Source organism: Paramisgurnus dabryanus, chromosome 8 (assembly GCF_030506205.2).
Source record: "Paramisgurnus dabryanus chromosome 8, PD_genome_1.1, whole genome shotgun sequence".
NCBI lineage: Eukaryota > Metazoa > Chordata > Actinopteri > Cypriniformes > Cobitidae > Paramisgurnus > Paramisgurnus dabryanus.
This window is the reverse complement of record NC_133344.1, coordinates 16,251,426-16,267,599: the sequence shown is the minus strand read 5'-3', so window position 1 is coordinate 16,267,599 and position 16,174 is coordinate 16,251,426. Positions and strand designations below refer to the sequence as shown.

General features: G+C 36.6%; 1 protein-coding gene across 1 annotated transcript in view; it reads left to right on the top strand.

Moving 5' to 3' along the window:
* Nucleotides 1-15,249, top strand: part of nyap2a (neuronal tyrosine-phosphorylated phosphoinositide-3-kinase adaptor 2a) — a 47,342-nt gene extending 32,093 nt beyond the window's left edge. The window contains exons 5-7 of the mRNA XM_065280684.1: nt 5,010-5,168; nt 6,583-6,692; nt 11,258-15,249. Coding sequence (XP_065136756.1) covers nt 5,010-5,168; nt 6,583-6,692; nt 11,258-11,488 — 500 coding nt within the window. The 3' untranslated portion in view covers nt 11,489-15,249. The remainder of the gene's footprint in view (nt 1-5,009; nt 5,169-6,582; nt 6,693-11,257) is intronic.
* Nucleotides 15,250-16,174: the final 925 nt, after the last annotated feature.

Here is a 16,174-nt window from a genome sequence, read left to right as displayed (position 1 = left end):
CCTCAGTTGCCACTGAGACAGGAGAAATACAGATTTCAGTGTTGCACATCCTTCTTTCAATTTCAAATCATTTTGCATCATTGAAAGAAGGAAGTGCAATGTCTTTGTTGAGGGAGTGAGACTACAAACACCCCTTTTCACTGTCAAATAGGCACCAAATTCTAAATGTATGTTACATTTCGACTACAAATATGACACACTTTCAATAAAGATTAATGTTTCTACGGGTGAAATGCTCCTTTAAAAAAGCATTTACTTGCGTTCTCAGTCAGTGGCAAGTCAGCTCCCTGAATAACACGACACAAACTTTTTTTTTTTAAAGTTTACTTCTCAGAGGCACGGAACTGTTTCTGAAACTGACGCTCTCCCCAAACTGAAATTAAACACAGTGTTTCGCGTTTTCCTCATCTGTGTCATGTTGTTTGCACATCGATATCAGGAAGCAAGGTCATGTGCGCGTGACGATGAAAGGTGACGCGCTTCGCAATCGAGTTACCCCTCCCACTTTTGAATGTTTTACTGAGATTTCTAATCCCGTCTGAATTGACCATTAATATAACAGACGTCCTGTGGTAAAATTACATTACGCCATCTACCCCTGTAAAACTAATCCCATCCGAATAGGGCTCATGGCTGCAGCAGGTGCAATGATATTACGCAGGCCCGAAAGTAGTCCCCTTGGTAACTTTCAATAGCAGGGGACTATTTTCGGGCAGTGCGTAATATGGATGTAACTACAGAAGAGTCAAGTTTTAAATAGGAAAAATACTGAAACTCATTGGTTATTTTTGAGCGTGATGCTAATGGTCTAATCAGATTCAATGGATTATGCTTAGCAATGCTAAAAGTGGTAGCGCCAGACCCAGAGATCAGCTGAATGTATTCCAAAACGGTAAAAATCAAATGTTTAACTCTATAGGAGCTGGAAAATGAGCATATTTCAAAAAAGTGGAGTGTCCGTTTAAATGTATTTCTTATGTAGTGGCTGTAGTTGTTTCTAAATTTTAGCAAAGTATTGATTTGAATAGTTTTTAGTTCGGACCAAATCATTTATACTTTTATTATCTCTCAAAATTTATATATCAGTTGTTCTCTATTACATTACTTAAGATTAGTGATTTTGGTTTCTATTTCTTAAAAAGCTTTCTTATGACATCACTATTTCCCATTAACTGCAATTTTCCTTTACAGTATGACATCACAGTTTTCTATTTGTTCCAAAGCTTTTACATCACTGTTTTTTGTTATTTTTATCTCTCCTTTATGACATCACTGTTTTCTATTCCTTCCTAAGCTTTCTTATCACAAAGTTGTTGTGTTGGTGTGTGTTTGTGTTTGCTAGTATGGGTGCATGAAATATATGTGTCAAATGGTGTTTGGCATGGAAATGCACAGATTCTGCAGGACCTGGGGGATTTTTCAAAAGACCAATGGACAGTTTAATGTCTCAACAATGACAAAACATAAAAACTGTCATTGATTGGAAACACTGTGCCGTATTAAGAGAATCAGGTGTATGTAAACTTATGAACTGGGTTATTTTTATTATTCTTTTGAAAACCTACTGTAAACATTTCTAATGTGAAATAACTTGGACTAAATAAAAAACAAACCTTAACTTTTTACATTTTCAGCATTTTTTAGATTCTGCAAGGTGTATATAACTCTATGTGCTCCTGTACAGCTCAGTGGTAAAGCATTGCTTTAGCAGCACAAAAGTTACCTGGTTCGAACCCAGGGAACACACATACGTTAGGAATAATTCAACATGCTCTCACGGCAAGTCGTGTTATAGTCATGAAAAATGTGATGAATTTATTTGTGTCCATGGTACAAAATTCAGCTTTTTTGTGCCTTGAGCACGATTGTCTTTATTGTGTCATTCAGTACGAATGAATCATTGTCGTTTCAAATCATTGTCACTTGGGGTTAGATTTGGGGTTTGGGTTAGAATGTACTTTTATGTATTGGTTTCTAAATGTTTTTCTTCCGCATTTTTAAAATATTTCCGCCTGGAGTTGGGGTTAGAGTTGGGGTTTGGGTTAGGATCTCTAAAAATTTTACAGAAAGTGATTCTAACCCCAACCCCAAGCGACAATGGTAAGATAATAGGAAAAAAAATAAGAAAACAATACATAGAACGCCACAAAAAAATCGTGCCACGGACACGAAAAACTATTTATAGAAATTCATGCTAGTGACACTAAAAAGATTTTTGTGCTCAAGCCACGAGAAAAAGCTGAATTTCGTGCCATTGACACAAATAACTATAACAGGACTTTCTGTGAGATCAGTCTGGAATAATTGCACATAGTAATGCAAACCCAACATGGTAATGCGTCAATTATTTTACTTATACCACAGTTGCCACAAACATGGTGATCATTTTAAGACATTTGACAGGAAAGGTGTGCGTTTTACAGAAAAATAATCAACACCGTGCACATTTCTCAACCAATCAGAATAAAGCATTTAACAGCCCCATGGTATAATTAAAATTAATACATGTTTGTTTTTATCATGCCCTAAAAATGTTTTAAATATTATATCAATATAATATTTCCCTTCCCTGCAGCCCTGAATAGTTTAAGTTACATTAGCATATAATGTACTACAGTAAATCCCACTAAAATTATCCATATTTAACATATTTCTTCTTCATTATGACCTTACATTAGTATAACTCAGAGGTAGATGAACGCACAAATCTTAGCAAATCAATAAAACATGACTAGAAAAGGATCTTCAAAGCATGTACCATAAAACAGGGTATTCAGTGCTATTCTATTTTGGTTCTAACACTATACGTGTCATAGCTTAATGACATCACTGTTTTCAATTCCTTAAAAAGCTTTCTTATGACATCACTATTTCCCATTAATTGTTACTTTCCTTCATGACATCGCTGTTTTCTATTTGTTCCAAAGCTTTCACATCATTGTTTTCTGTTATTTTTTTCTCTCCTTTATGACATCCAGGCGCTGACTAGATTGCATATTAATAAGCAAATCTGATACATTTGTTGCACTGTCTGCTAGTTTATGCGGTACACATTAATGACAAACTACACAAATTAAATATCGACTTATGAAGCAGGACACCAAAGGCTAATTGGATTTCAACACATGACTCCAGACAACCACGTGTGCATGTTACATACAGATAGTTACCCGTTAGCTAATAGTGTAGAAACAGAATGCAGAAGTTTTGCTAATGCTATTGCAGTGCAACGTGAACTGAAATGAACCCAGGTACCTCAAACACCGTTGACATACGATGATGTCACCTTCAATTCGTATGCCCATAAGTGTCAGACAGCGTAGCTAACCACACGTCTACATGGACGACACGGACGCACGTTCAGATTCACTTTCCAGCTGAAATAATTGAAAAGCTTTCATCTGTTAGTAAAGCAATTTCCCTAATGTCTTCAGAGCCAATGAAAGACATGATGAATGTGACTGCTAATGGATCCCCTGTTAGGAGGGAGGGAGAGAAAGAGAGAGAGATTAAGAGAGATGGAATGGTACATAGAAAGATAAAGTGATTGACTGAATGAATGATAAAAGAGTGGAGTGGGTATAACAAAATATTTGTGAATGTTTGGCTGTACAGTTTAGGTAACTGTGTAAGAACATAAAAATAAAACCCATGCAGAAGAACATTTGGATAGACAGTTTAACCTTGATTTTTCATTTCATTTAGCACAAATAAACTTTATTAATTGCCCACAAGCAACTTTTTAATGTGCTATTTGTAATAGACTCTATGTGCATATGGTTAGGTGTTATAGACTAGTTACAATTTAAAGGTGGCATGTGTACTTTCTGCACCATTTCCAAATGTGCAGTATAAAGAACATTAAACCACAAGTAATGTTTGATGTAAGGGCTGTCACAATGATAAAATAATCATCTCATCGCGATTGTTTGACCTCATCGCAATGATTTCAGATCACCGCAATGATTGCACATCTCTCTAAAAACACAAGGGGGAGCTGCACCGCCAGTGTAAACGAGAACGTATCGGATGCCGCTTCTTAACTGACAGTGTAACGCGATACATTGCAAAGCCATTCAATACAATGGAAAAACAGCATTCAAATAAATGCTTCAAAACTTTGATAAGCAGTATGAACTGCAAGGTAAAACATACATTTCCAAAACAGCAATTCCAAATTTAGGGAAGTGAAGGATGATATTCTCAAGGATCTGTAGTGCAGCCACTGCGTGGACCGGTACTTATTGTGTTTATTATTGTGTTTATTTAATTTACAGGGTTTTTTTTAAGATATATTCATTAAATAATTCCTTTTTAATATGTGTTATGTGTATTAATATTTACTGCCAGGTAAACCTTATTTCATAAATATCAAAGCAATAAAACAGATCATTAATTGTCAAAGCCCTAAACTGGAAAATTAATCGTCATAACCATCACAATTTATTAGACAATTAACCGTCAGCCAAATATCATAACCGTGACCCCTAAATGTTGCATAATAAAAAAGTTATTAAGCCTTTAACCCAATTGTGTGTTAAATAAAGATGAAACTCATACTACTTTTAGTTTATCATACTGGAAACAGAAAGTTGCACTGTGCTTTGCATTGTAGGCTACAGGCTTCACAATGTATCTTTGACGTACCAATATGTTTTTTTGGGGTACTAATATGCACCATATTAAAATATACAACTAAGGGTACATCCCAGTGACAGCTTTTGTACTGTTTTATAATAATATACATACAAAAATTCGACATACTGCGCACAATAAACATGCAATATACTTCACCAACAGGAAGAGTTGTATAAATGCTAGGCTATTACAAACAAGTCACATTGAATCTGTATTGACACCCTGTGGTCATATATTTGTACTGCAGCCATGTAACTAATCTCTAAACAGACAGACAGATGTGAGCAGAGTTCAAAGCCAAAAGATTTAAGTTACTGGTTCAATGACTGTCAATGACAAAGTAACTCTTTTTTCTTTTCCCTCTCTATCAGGTGAAAGTAAAGGCAGAAGTGACAGCAGAGAAAGAGCTCTTCATAGTTCTTCTCCAAAATCACAAGATTGGGAAACACCCACAGGACAATCAGCCACACCCACCGCCACGCCCAGTCGATTTGGCCGCTCCTCTATCAGCCCGACCACTATGCTTGGGGGTGGGTCCTCACTATTTACATTGAAGACAAACAAATTAACCACAACTTTGACTTAATAAAACATATAAATATATAATAAGCATTGCTGGGTTTTACAAACCAAATCAAAGTATATTTTGTAATTAACCGTTTTTTACATCAAATCATCTTATATAATCAAATATAACCTTGAAATATGTAGGGGAGAGCGGGGCACAACCTAACGCTTTTTGGTTTTGGCTCAATTATTAAAAAAATATTTTGAGTTTGATTCATTATGTTTTTTACACAAGCAACATACACATCTGCTACAAATGAACATTTAAAGTTTGTTTCTAGTACTTACCATTCTTGGACAATTACACCAAACGTGACAGAAGTGCAAACGTTACAACTTACCCCATAGGTGGGATTAATTGTAACAGGCAGGGGGTTAGTTGTAACACTTGCTAAAAATAAAGTTTGCAGGAAAATATTTTAATACTATTTTGTCTGTATACTTGAAGTGGATATTGTTTATATATCTGCCTATAATAGACAATTATTTACACTATTCATGCCTCATCTAACCATAGTTCAATTATAAGTGGATACAAATGTCTAAATATGTGTGAAAACGCAGCACGATTATGATTTAAAAAAAATTATATGTGATCCATACTACAGTTTCAAAATCTAATTCTGAGATAATGAGCATCACAGTCTGATTTTAGCCATTCATTTCATTATGATTTCAATCTTTACCTGACCTTATTCAATCAATATTAAAGATATGAACAAAAATAAATTTGACTCATGATTTTTGATAAGACAGGCACATTTATTTTGTTGGCTGCCAGCAGTCATTCGTGTGTAGCCTATTTAAAACAACAGCAAGAATTACGCTAACTTAGCGGTTTTCATATTGTAAGTGCTGAGGGGTTACTTGTAACACAGCGTTACAATTAACCCCGATGGGTCAAAATATTTTCAAGCACACCAAAAAAGTTGCTAAGAGCTGCAGACATATTTCAAAACGATGCTGTGTTTTAGTTAACCAGACACTGATTAATATGACATAGCATTGGATTTGGTATCTTACACACCCAACTCAGAAACCGAAAAAAAAATATGATGAAAAAATATACGTACATCATGCCACCAAAACATTAATAACTCTCTGGAAAAACATTATACATTTCCAATAATTTGCGGGAGATCGTCTTTTGGCAGCGTGAAAAAAAATATCGGAAAAACAAAACGCTCAACCTTGTGCAACAATGTAAACAGTCCGTGTTACAACTAACCCCACGTTAGTTTTTGCCGTGCACGCCCCTAATATTGACGGAGTAAGGCCATGTTAAAGATTGAAATTTTGATGCTCCCAATCTCGGTCACATTTTCATCATAATATTACTAACTTCATATACTGAATGTGTTACTTTCTTCTTTTAAGAAACAAAAGGCGGATGTAAACTAGGTCGCTCTGCCTCCACATCCGGAGTCCCATCCCCTGTGGGAACGCCCCAAAGACACGCCCCTGACCCATCTGGAAGCCCGTGCCAGGTACAATCCTCTTATTCGTCAGAATGAGCGAGAAATCGCATGCGTGTGGAGTTCGACTCCTCTCTGTCACTGTCTGTCACTCTCAATCTACCGAGCAATACCTTTCAACGTCATGTCTTTGAGCTCTCAGCTGTGTGTATATGTTATTCTGTCTGCTGCTATTCCTTTGGCACCGCTGCTGTTGCTGTTCCTGTGCATTTAGTTCAGTTTGGTTCAGTGCTCGCACTTCCATTGTCTGTCTCTGTATATGCATTTGTGTGTGTGTTTGGTTCAGAACAAGGTTGATTTCCCATCATGCTCTAAAGAGGCTCTCAGACAAAGTGAAAGGGTTATGCCAATAGAGCCACAATTAGGGTTTTATACATCAGGATGTTTTAGTACTTTAACTGAAAATGTAACCGAATTAAACTGGAATTAGATGAATAACCTCCTAAGAGCAGCTTTGGACAGCCTTCCTCTCAACCAGCAATATGTCAGTCTGTCTCTTTATTTCATAATAAATAATAATTTCTGCTGACATTGTGTTTGGGTTCAACAGATGTACAGACATCAAACTGTGTCAATGATGCAATTAGACGAAAAAAACAAATTTATCTTATGTTTCTGTGGCAATTTACATGATGCACTTTCAGAAATAAAGGTACAAAAGCTGTCACTGGAGCAGCATCTTTCATAAAGTATGCATTTGTATGTAAAGAGTGTATATTAGTTCCTCATAGATACATATCTGTACCTAAATAGTACATTATTTGGATCTTTTTAAATGGTACTGTCCCAGTGACAGCTTTTTTACCTTTTCTTGTCCTGTTACTGAATGTGTACAGTAACAAAAACAAAACTGGAGATGCATCTATATTAAATGTTTCCACCCATGCAATAGCCAATTATTCAGTGTGATATCTGCCCTTACGATGCCGATACTGATAGTTTGGTGGTTATATTTACTTGCATTAACTAAATTGTTGTTCATTCATATAATTAATGACCGTAAATATTGCACATTAAACTTGTGGTGTTTCTTTACATTTTCTATACACAGAGCTTAAATTCATTCCATTTTCCTGTTGTCTTTTGATTGACAGGATATATCAGCCATGACTATCTATAAACAATAGCAGATAATAAAAAAAACATGTGCTTTTATTGACAGATAATGATTATCAGCCAATATATCCGTGCATCTCTTAAAGGAACACGCCCAGATTTTGGGAATTTAGCTTATTCACCGTATCCCCCAGAGTTAGATAAGTCCATACCTTTCTCATCTCCGTGCGTGCTGTAACTCTGTCTGGTGCAGCACCCGCTAGCTTAGCTTAGCACAAAGTCTGGAAGTGAATGGCTCCAGCTAGCAAACTGCTCCCAATAAGTGACAAAATAAAGCAAACATTTTCCTATTTATGTGTTGTGATTTGTATAGTCACACCGTGTACAAATAACAAGGTGATATGAGACACAGCAATCTTTTAACAGTATACATACTGGGAACTATATTCTCAGAAGACGAAGCACCGCTACATGGGCGGAGTGATTTGCACAACTCTGAACGAACTCTCTGCTCATCATCAGGGGCCTCTCGGGTGCTGCGAGCAAATCACTCCGCCCACGTAGCAGTGCTTCGTCTTCTGAGAATATAGTTCCCAGTATGTATAGTGTTAAAAGATCGCTGTGTCTCAAATCACCTTGTTATTTGTACACGCTGTGACTTTACAAATCACAACACATAAATAGGAAAATGTTCGCGTTATTTTGTCACTTATTGGGAGCAGTTTGCTAGCTGGAGCCATTCACTTCCAGACTTTGTGCTAAGCTAAGCTAGCGGGGGCTGCACCAGACAGAGTTACAGCACGCACGGAGATGAGAAATGTATGTATGGACTTATCTAACTTTGGGGGATACGGTGAATAAGCTAAATTCCCAAAATCTTGGCGTGTTCCTTTAACAAAACACAAAATTTACTTTATCTTTAATAAAGTAAGAGTGTGCCGTTAGAAATACTGTATATAAGCAAAACAACATTACAGTTTCTATTAAATGTATACACTGTTTGATGTGTATATACTTCATGTTTTAAAGGTACACTCCACTTTTTAAAAAATAGGCTCATTTTCAATCTCTTCTAGAGTTAAACATTTGACTTTCACCGTTTTAGGATCCATTCAGCCAATCTCCGGGTCTGGCGGGCATAGTTTAGCATAATCTATTGAAACTGGTTAGACTATAAGCATCGCACTGAAAAGTTTCAATATTTTTTTGACTCTCTTGTAGTTACATCGTTTACTTAGACTGACGGAAAATTTAAAGTTGTGATTTTCTAGGCAGATAAGATATGGCTAGGAACTATAATCTCATTCCGGCGTAATAATTAAGAAATTTGCTCCCGTACCATTGGCTGCAGCAGGCGCAATAATATTACGCAGCACCCGAAAAAAAGTCCCCTTTGGTAACTTTCAATAGCAGGGGACTATTTTCGGGCACTGCATAATATCATTGCATTATATCACTGCTGCAGCCATTTTTTAGCACGATGCTAATGGTCTAATCAGATTCAATGGATTATGCTAAGCTATGCTAAAACTGGCACCGCCAGACCCGGAGATCAGCTGAATGGGGAGATGGAAAATGAGCATATTTTCAAAAAAGGTGGAGTGTCCCTTTAAGACATGGCATCAGTGTCATCTGTCAATGCTTTCTCTTGTTTGTTCTGCTTTATTGCAAGTTTGAATAATGTACAGAAATTCTGTAACAATTTTGATGTTTGCCATATTGAATGTCACAATTACAAAAACTGGGCAGTCAGTCACACAAATTCACATTTTCTTTTAACAGTATATTGCAATTAACAAACAAGCATTAATGAGAACACACACTTTGTGTATCTTTGTTTTCTGTGGACCGTCAAAACAAAAATACACCTGCAAACTGTATAACAATACTGTTTTCAGAATACATTAGGATAATTATAAAAATGCAGAAAATGCATTCAAAATGCAGTCAAAATATCTATGTGTTTGATTTTTAGTGACTGTAACTGAACTAACCCGAATAAACTCTAAAACCGCAGGATAAAACTAACCAAAAAACAAAATAAAACCTTGTTAAATTTCATGTTCTTCATTTTATTGTCCACTGTCCTTTTTGTGTGTGTGTCTGTCGCTTCCTATCTCAAAAGCACAAATGTCTGTGTGCGCGTGTGTGAGCATGTATGAAATATTGTGTGTGTTCATGCATTGAAGTCTGTGTCCGAAACCGCCTACTTTCAAACTATATAGTAGGCGAAAAGCAGTAGACAAGGCAAGTATTATGTCCAAATTCATAATATTCGAAAAACGGGAGGTGAAAGTACCTGGATGACCTACTGTACTACTTCCGGCAAGATCCCGAAGTGTTCCTTCAATGTACACTTTAATATTCCGTGAGCCGCCGGGAGTGGAGTTATCCAACGAAAAAGCAGGAGAGGAGTTTCTTTTATTCAAAAATATCCGCACTTGTTTAAAGTCATTTATTTAATTACTAATTTGTTGTTATGATGATGTACGTCAGGTGATGTATTGGCGGATGTAGTGCGTCCAAATTCATTCATACTATCCATATTCATACTATAATACCTACTGTTTTAACGGTTGATGAGTAGGCAATTCAGTACCTGCTGTCACAGTATGCGATTTCGGATGCAGGGTTTGTCTTGCCTTTTTAGTTTTTTTGTATGTTCGTAAAAATGCATGGTCAAATTATTATGTGTATGTGTGAACAATGCTGCAAAAAACTGAAATTAGAGCAATACACTTTAATACACAAATGATTAATCATCCTTTCTTATTCAAGATACTGTACACTGATCCCCTTATAAATGGCTTAAAATCAACACCACATATAGGTAAAACGCTTTTAAATGGATAGTTCATCACTTACTCATTCATGTCATTTATACACCAGTACAATAGTTGTACAATACAGTGAAATTAAAGGGACACTCCACTTTTTTAGAAAATATACGCCATGATATTACGCACAGCCCGAAAATAGTCCCCTGCTATTGAAAGTTTCCAAGAGGACTATTTTCGGGTGCTGCGTAATATCATTGCGCCTAATGCAGCCATGTTACAACAGCAAAGTCCTTGATTATTACGCCAGAATGAGAGTATAGCTCCTAGCCATATCTGCTTAGAAAATCACAACTTTTAATTTTCTGTCTGTCTTAGTACACAATGTAACTACAGAAGAGTCAAGTTTTAAATAGGATAAATATCGAAACTCTGGTTATTTTTAAGGGCGATGCTAATGGTCTAATTAGATTTAATGGATTGTGCTAAGCTACGCTAAAAGTGGTACCGCCAGACCCGGAGATCGGCTGAATGGATTCCAAAACGGTAAAAATCTAATGTTTAACTCTAGGGGAGCTGGAAAATGAGCATATTTTCCAAAAAGTGGCATGTCCCTTTAAATGTGTGAGTAAATAATGACATTTTCCAAAAAGTACATTTTAGGTGCACTATCCCTTTAAGCTAGGGTCAGAATACCAATGCAAACATTCTCTTACCCTCCTTACCCCCTTGCCACCCCATTAGATGCCCCCAATGCCATGGGCATGTGGGGACAGCACCATGATGGAGATGATCGAGAAGAAACGTCACCTGTGCAAGGAGATTAAAGCCAGACAGAGACCTCCAGACAAAGCTTTGTGCAAGCAGGACAGCATGCCCATCCTCCCCAGCTGGAAGAAGACTAACGGGGGAAAGAAATTCGGTCCCCCTCCATATTCCACCCAAACCACTGTATTCTGGGACACTGCTATATAATGGTGTGCAGCCATGGAGATGCACAGACACGCTGGCCAGGGGGCGTGTCCAAACAGTGATTGACGGCTAGCAGGAACAAAAAAATATGTGAAGGCTTATCAAATCTCCCTGGTTTCCTATCGTTGTTTATATTTGATATTTTTATATTGGAAATTACTGTCTTAATATTAAATATGCTTAGCGGTTTTATAAAGAGGAACTCTCTGAATGATAAGAAAACAGATTGAAAATATTACACTTTTTCCCATTGTCCTCTTTGAAATGTTATTTTTATTTATTTCTTTTTTGGGGTGTTTCTATATTTGACACTCATCTGTGTGTCTGGGGAAATAATCTTATAATGTGTGGTGAAATATGTGCAGTAACTCCATCGAGAGCATTGTTTTTTTGCCTATGCATCGGGTTAATTGGCATGGATGGCATTTTTGTTGATAATGTATGAGTTTATTTGAAAATAATATATTTTTGGTGTCTGTATTTTAAATGTCAGATTGTGGTTGTGTTCAGGCTGTTGTTCCTATGATTTCTGGGTTGGACTTGAAGGTGATTGGCTGGATAAGGTCGTGGGTTTGATTGGTTGGATAGGAGGGTGATCTTATCCATCTTTTTATACAGTAGGTGGTTGGTCAGATCAACTGTGAAAAACTGGCAGGTGCATTCAAATGTGAGTCTTGAAAACTCACAAACACACTTATATCAGCTGCTCAATGGCTCTATTTGGTGCTCTTTCTTCTTGAATGTTCAACTTTATTTAACAGCTATATGACAGTCACACACAAGTACCTGTGAAGAACGCAACAGATAAGCACATATTGGATTGGTTCGCATATACCTGATCAGGGAATGGATAATGACACATATTGGCAGAATTACTGACTGAGACACCAAGCTGTGACCAGGGAGAGAGAGAGACGTTTCATTCATCACAGTGGCTTTCATAAATCTGACCGTACAACAGATAAGTGTCTAATGCAGACGGCATCCTTTTATGAACCACTATGCAGACATACTGTCAATTTTCACGCTCATATATCACTGCGACAAGAGTCAAGGGCAGGCATGAGACAATATCATACAGAAAAAGCTTTCTGAAGGGAATGCACAAAGGCTCAGCTCAGACAGAAAAGCACAGGCTTATATCAAACGATCTGCTTTAAGGTTATTCCCATAGCTCTTCCACATTTTATCACGGTCAAAATGAAAGAACTACACCAGTATACGAAAGCACATCGGACTGCAAAAAAGAAACAAGAAATCTGGCAAGGCATGCATTGGTCAAAACCGACTCTGAAATCCTTGCTAATGTGCCAATGCTTGCTATAAATTCTCGTTTTCGAACATGCCAACACATTAAATCGATGTTGCATAGCTAGATGCATTGCATTCTTGGGTTAGGGAATGTTACAGGCAAAGAGTCCAGGTCATTTAAACAGGGACGTTTGAGATGGACTGGGTTTACATTACGATTTCAAGTATACAGAAACGTTGTTAATGTTTTGTGAGGTGTGATCAGGTGTTTGGTGCCACTTAGCCATTGGCTGTCTATGCAGTCAGCCATATGCGGGACCAATGAAGATTTTTTTAGAGACATGAGCGCTTTTAAACTTCATGGAGACACTGTGCTCTCTAGTTCTTTGCACTGCTGTGGGCAGGACTGTGATGTCATGCGAAAGCTCTGATTGATATCTGCTCAGGTGAGATAAAGCCACACCCCTAAGGATGGGGCCAGATGTGTGAAGCCCCTCCCCTTACTGCCATCACATACCAGATCACTAACAACATACAGTATCATAACAACTGCACGTAAAAATACATAGACATCCATGCACACATCATGCTTATACACAAACGCAGGTACATACATACACAAAGCTGGCATCCAAGTAAAACGCATTGCCTTGGAGACCTGGGTTCACTGTGATTTAAACGTAACTTTAGGGAGGGGCTCAAAGGTCAGAGGTATGATGTCATAACGGTTTACAAATGGAGGATTAATCCTGCAATTATTGCATCACTAAGGGCCAGACTTTCCCAGATTAAACAAGAACTAGGTAATATAAGGACATTGAAGTAGTTCATATAAACATTCCTTACAAAAACAATACTGGTGTGCATCTTGCGACAAAACAATGGCACTGATATATTATGTTAAGAAAGGTCAGTGCAAGATCCGCTTTAGTCAAACATGCCTGGTCCGGAAAACTACTCTGAGAAATAGCTACTGGTAAAAAAAACCTATGTTAGGGATGCACAGCAGTAACATTTATTTACCAGTAGAGGGCAGTAGCAGTGTACATGTAGTATCCTTCACATGCACTGTGTCCCAATTCACATACATAAACTGTGGACTAAAAAGTATTACTATCCTTCACTAGTGATGAGAAAAGTGCATACTTTAAAGTATATATATGATATTACAACTTTGTAGACACATAACATCATGTCACGCCATGTTAAAGACACACCTGCCTCTTGTTTGTGTTTGCATGTCGGCATTAGAATTTACTTTTAAGTTCATTAATGTAACTTTTGAGATGTATATGTTATTCAAAGCTTGGACAACTTCACCTGCAAAACTTGAAGGAGAACTTTAATAAATGCATCTGATTTAGTGGGAAATATTCCCTGCAAAACATTGTGCTAAAAATAAGGAATACATAAGGAAAATAATAAGATTTAAGCACCTTTACTTTTAACATGATACAAAATTGGCAAATTTTTACTTTGGGTAGTTAGTTACTCCTACATATACATTGTGAATTGGGATGCAGGCATATAAACTGAGAATACTATCATAAATGTAACTTTTTCTAAACGCTATAAAGATCGAAAGCCAAAATCAAAATGTTCAGGTCTCTGGGGAATTATCAGGCAATATCATGGGCTAATAGCATTAAGATATTTTTATTGAGACTTTGTTTTGAATATAATAGCTAGGTAATCTGAAAATATTTCACTTTAAGAGCCAGAGTTCAAACCGGACGTACATCACTTAACACAGTTAGCTTAGCTATTTGCAAGGGTCGGATATAAAATGACCTAAAATGAAGCCGGACAGGTTCTCGAGCACTTGTGATGCAATTGAGTAATTTTAATGTGAACGGTTATGAAATGTGAATACGGGTTTATGTGGCACATATTGACAATGCTTTGATAGTTTCTTCTTTAACCAAGTCAAAAACCACCATTTGTGTCACAAATAAAATGAAAGAGCCACTTACTGTACCAGGTCCTCCAGAGTAGTTAGCAGTAATCTTGCAGTGCACTTATATTTTACACATACAAAGTGATCTTCTGATATACAATATTCTTTATCCCTAGATGTTGAAGAAAAAACACAATGAATCAATGTATACTCCACTTTAAAAAAAAACAATGAAATGTAAAGTTGGATAAAAAAGAGAAACCTTTGAAATTATGGTTGACACACAAGCTTCTCATTCACACACACAAACTTTCTCTCTTTGCAGTTTTGGGTTTTGCAGTATGTAAATATTCTCTAGTTTAATCAGTGGATGGGTTTGTTGCACTATTGGTGTGTGACATAAGCACAGTGGTTTCCAAGTATGTCTGTGTATGTGTGTGCGCGTGCGCGCGTGCGTCTTTTGCACTCAGAGTGTTGCAGTCTACCTTTTCTAGTATTTTTATTTTGAAATGTTGAAAAAAAGAGTACACGCGAAAAGAGTATGCTTATTGTAACCGGTTTCTTTTAATAATAATTTACAGACTATGACAGAAATAAATACATATGTTTTTGCATAGCTCTGTCTGTGATGTGTCATTGTGTTCATGTCGCCTAAAAAAAATACTGGGCAAATTTGTTGTTCTTCCCTCGCTCCTAACTCAAAACACAAACACATGCGACCTCACACTCCAACTTCAGACATGTAGAAATTATATAGGCCATTACACGGTATTCCCTTAAAAAAAGTTTTTTCTATTTTTAAATCATTTTTACTCCGAGCGGTGAGTTTATGATATTGCAAAACCGCACATTTACAACAGAAAGCACATGATGTCAGTATTTGGCACAACAAGCACACTACTAACTTACTACTGGCTACAAATGTAGTAACTTACGGTGAAATAATGCACACTTAAACATCATATTTGTGTTTTAAAATCACGTACCGTGTCTAAACACATCAACTCCAGTCATGATCGCAGGTAAACGCGCAAGAATACAAAATAACGACCTTTCACCTCTCATCATAATCAGTTATTCTTCCGCCTTCAACTCTAGTCCCATCTCACAAACTGCGATAGACTTTACTTTATTTATATTAAATATAGTCATACATTTCTAACCAATTTTATTAAATAATTATTTTAATAAAATGTTAGTTTTGTATTTAAAGAAAGTAATATATTTGCACAATTATTTTAAGAAAATAAAAATGGATTGTTTTGACCCCTTGTGTGTATGTACATATTTTAAAAATACATTTAAAAAAATATAAAATAAAAAAATACGAGCTGTACATTTTCTTATATTGCCTTAGCCTGTTGAATTTTTGTGGTTGTCAAATATATTAAGCAGCATTAAATGTTAAATGTAGTGTATTTATATGAACCGTACTAAGATAAACCACAAGATGGCAGCGCACTTCATCAATGCATTACTCTTAAAGACTTAATTGAAAGGAGGGTAACACAAGTGGTGTGTTTGTGTGTGTGTGTGTGTGT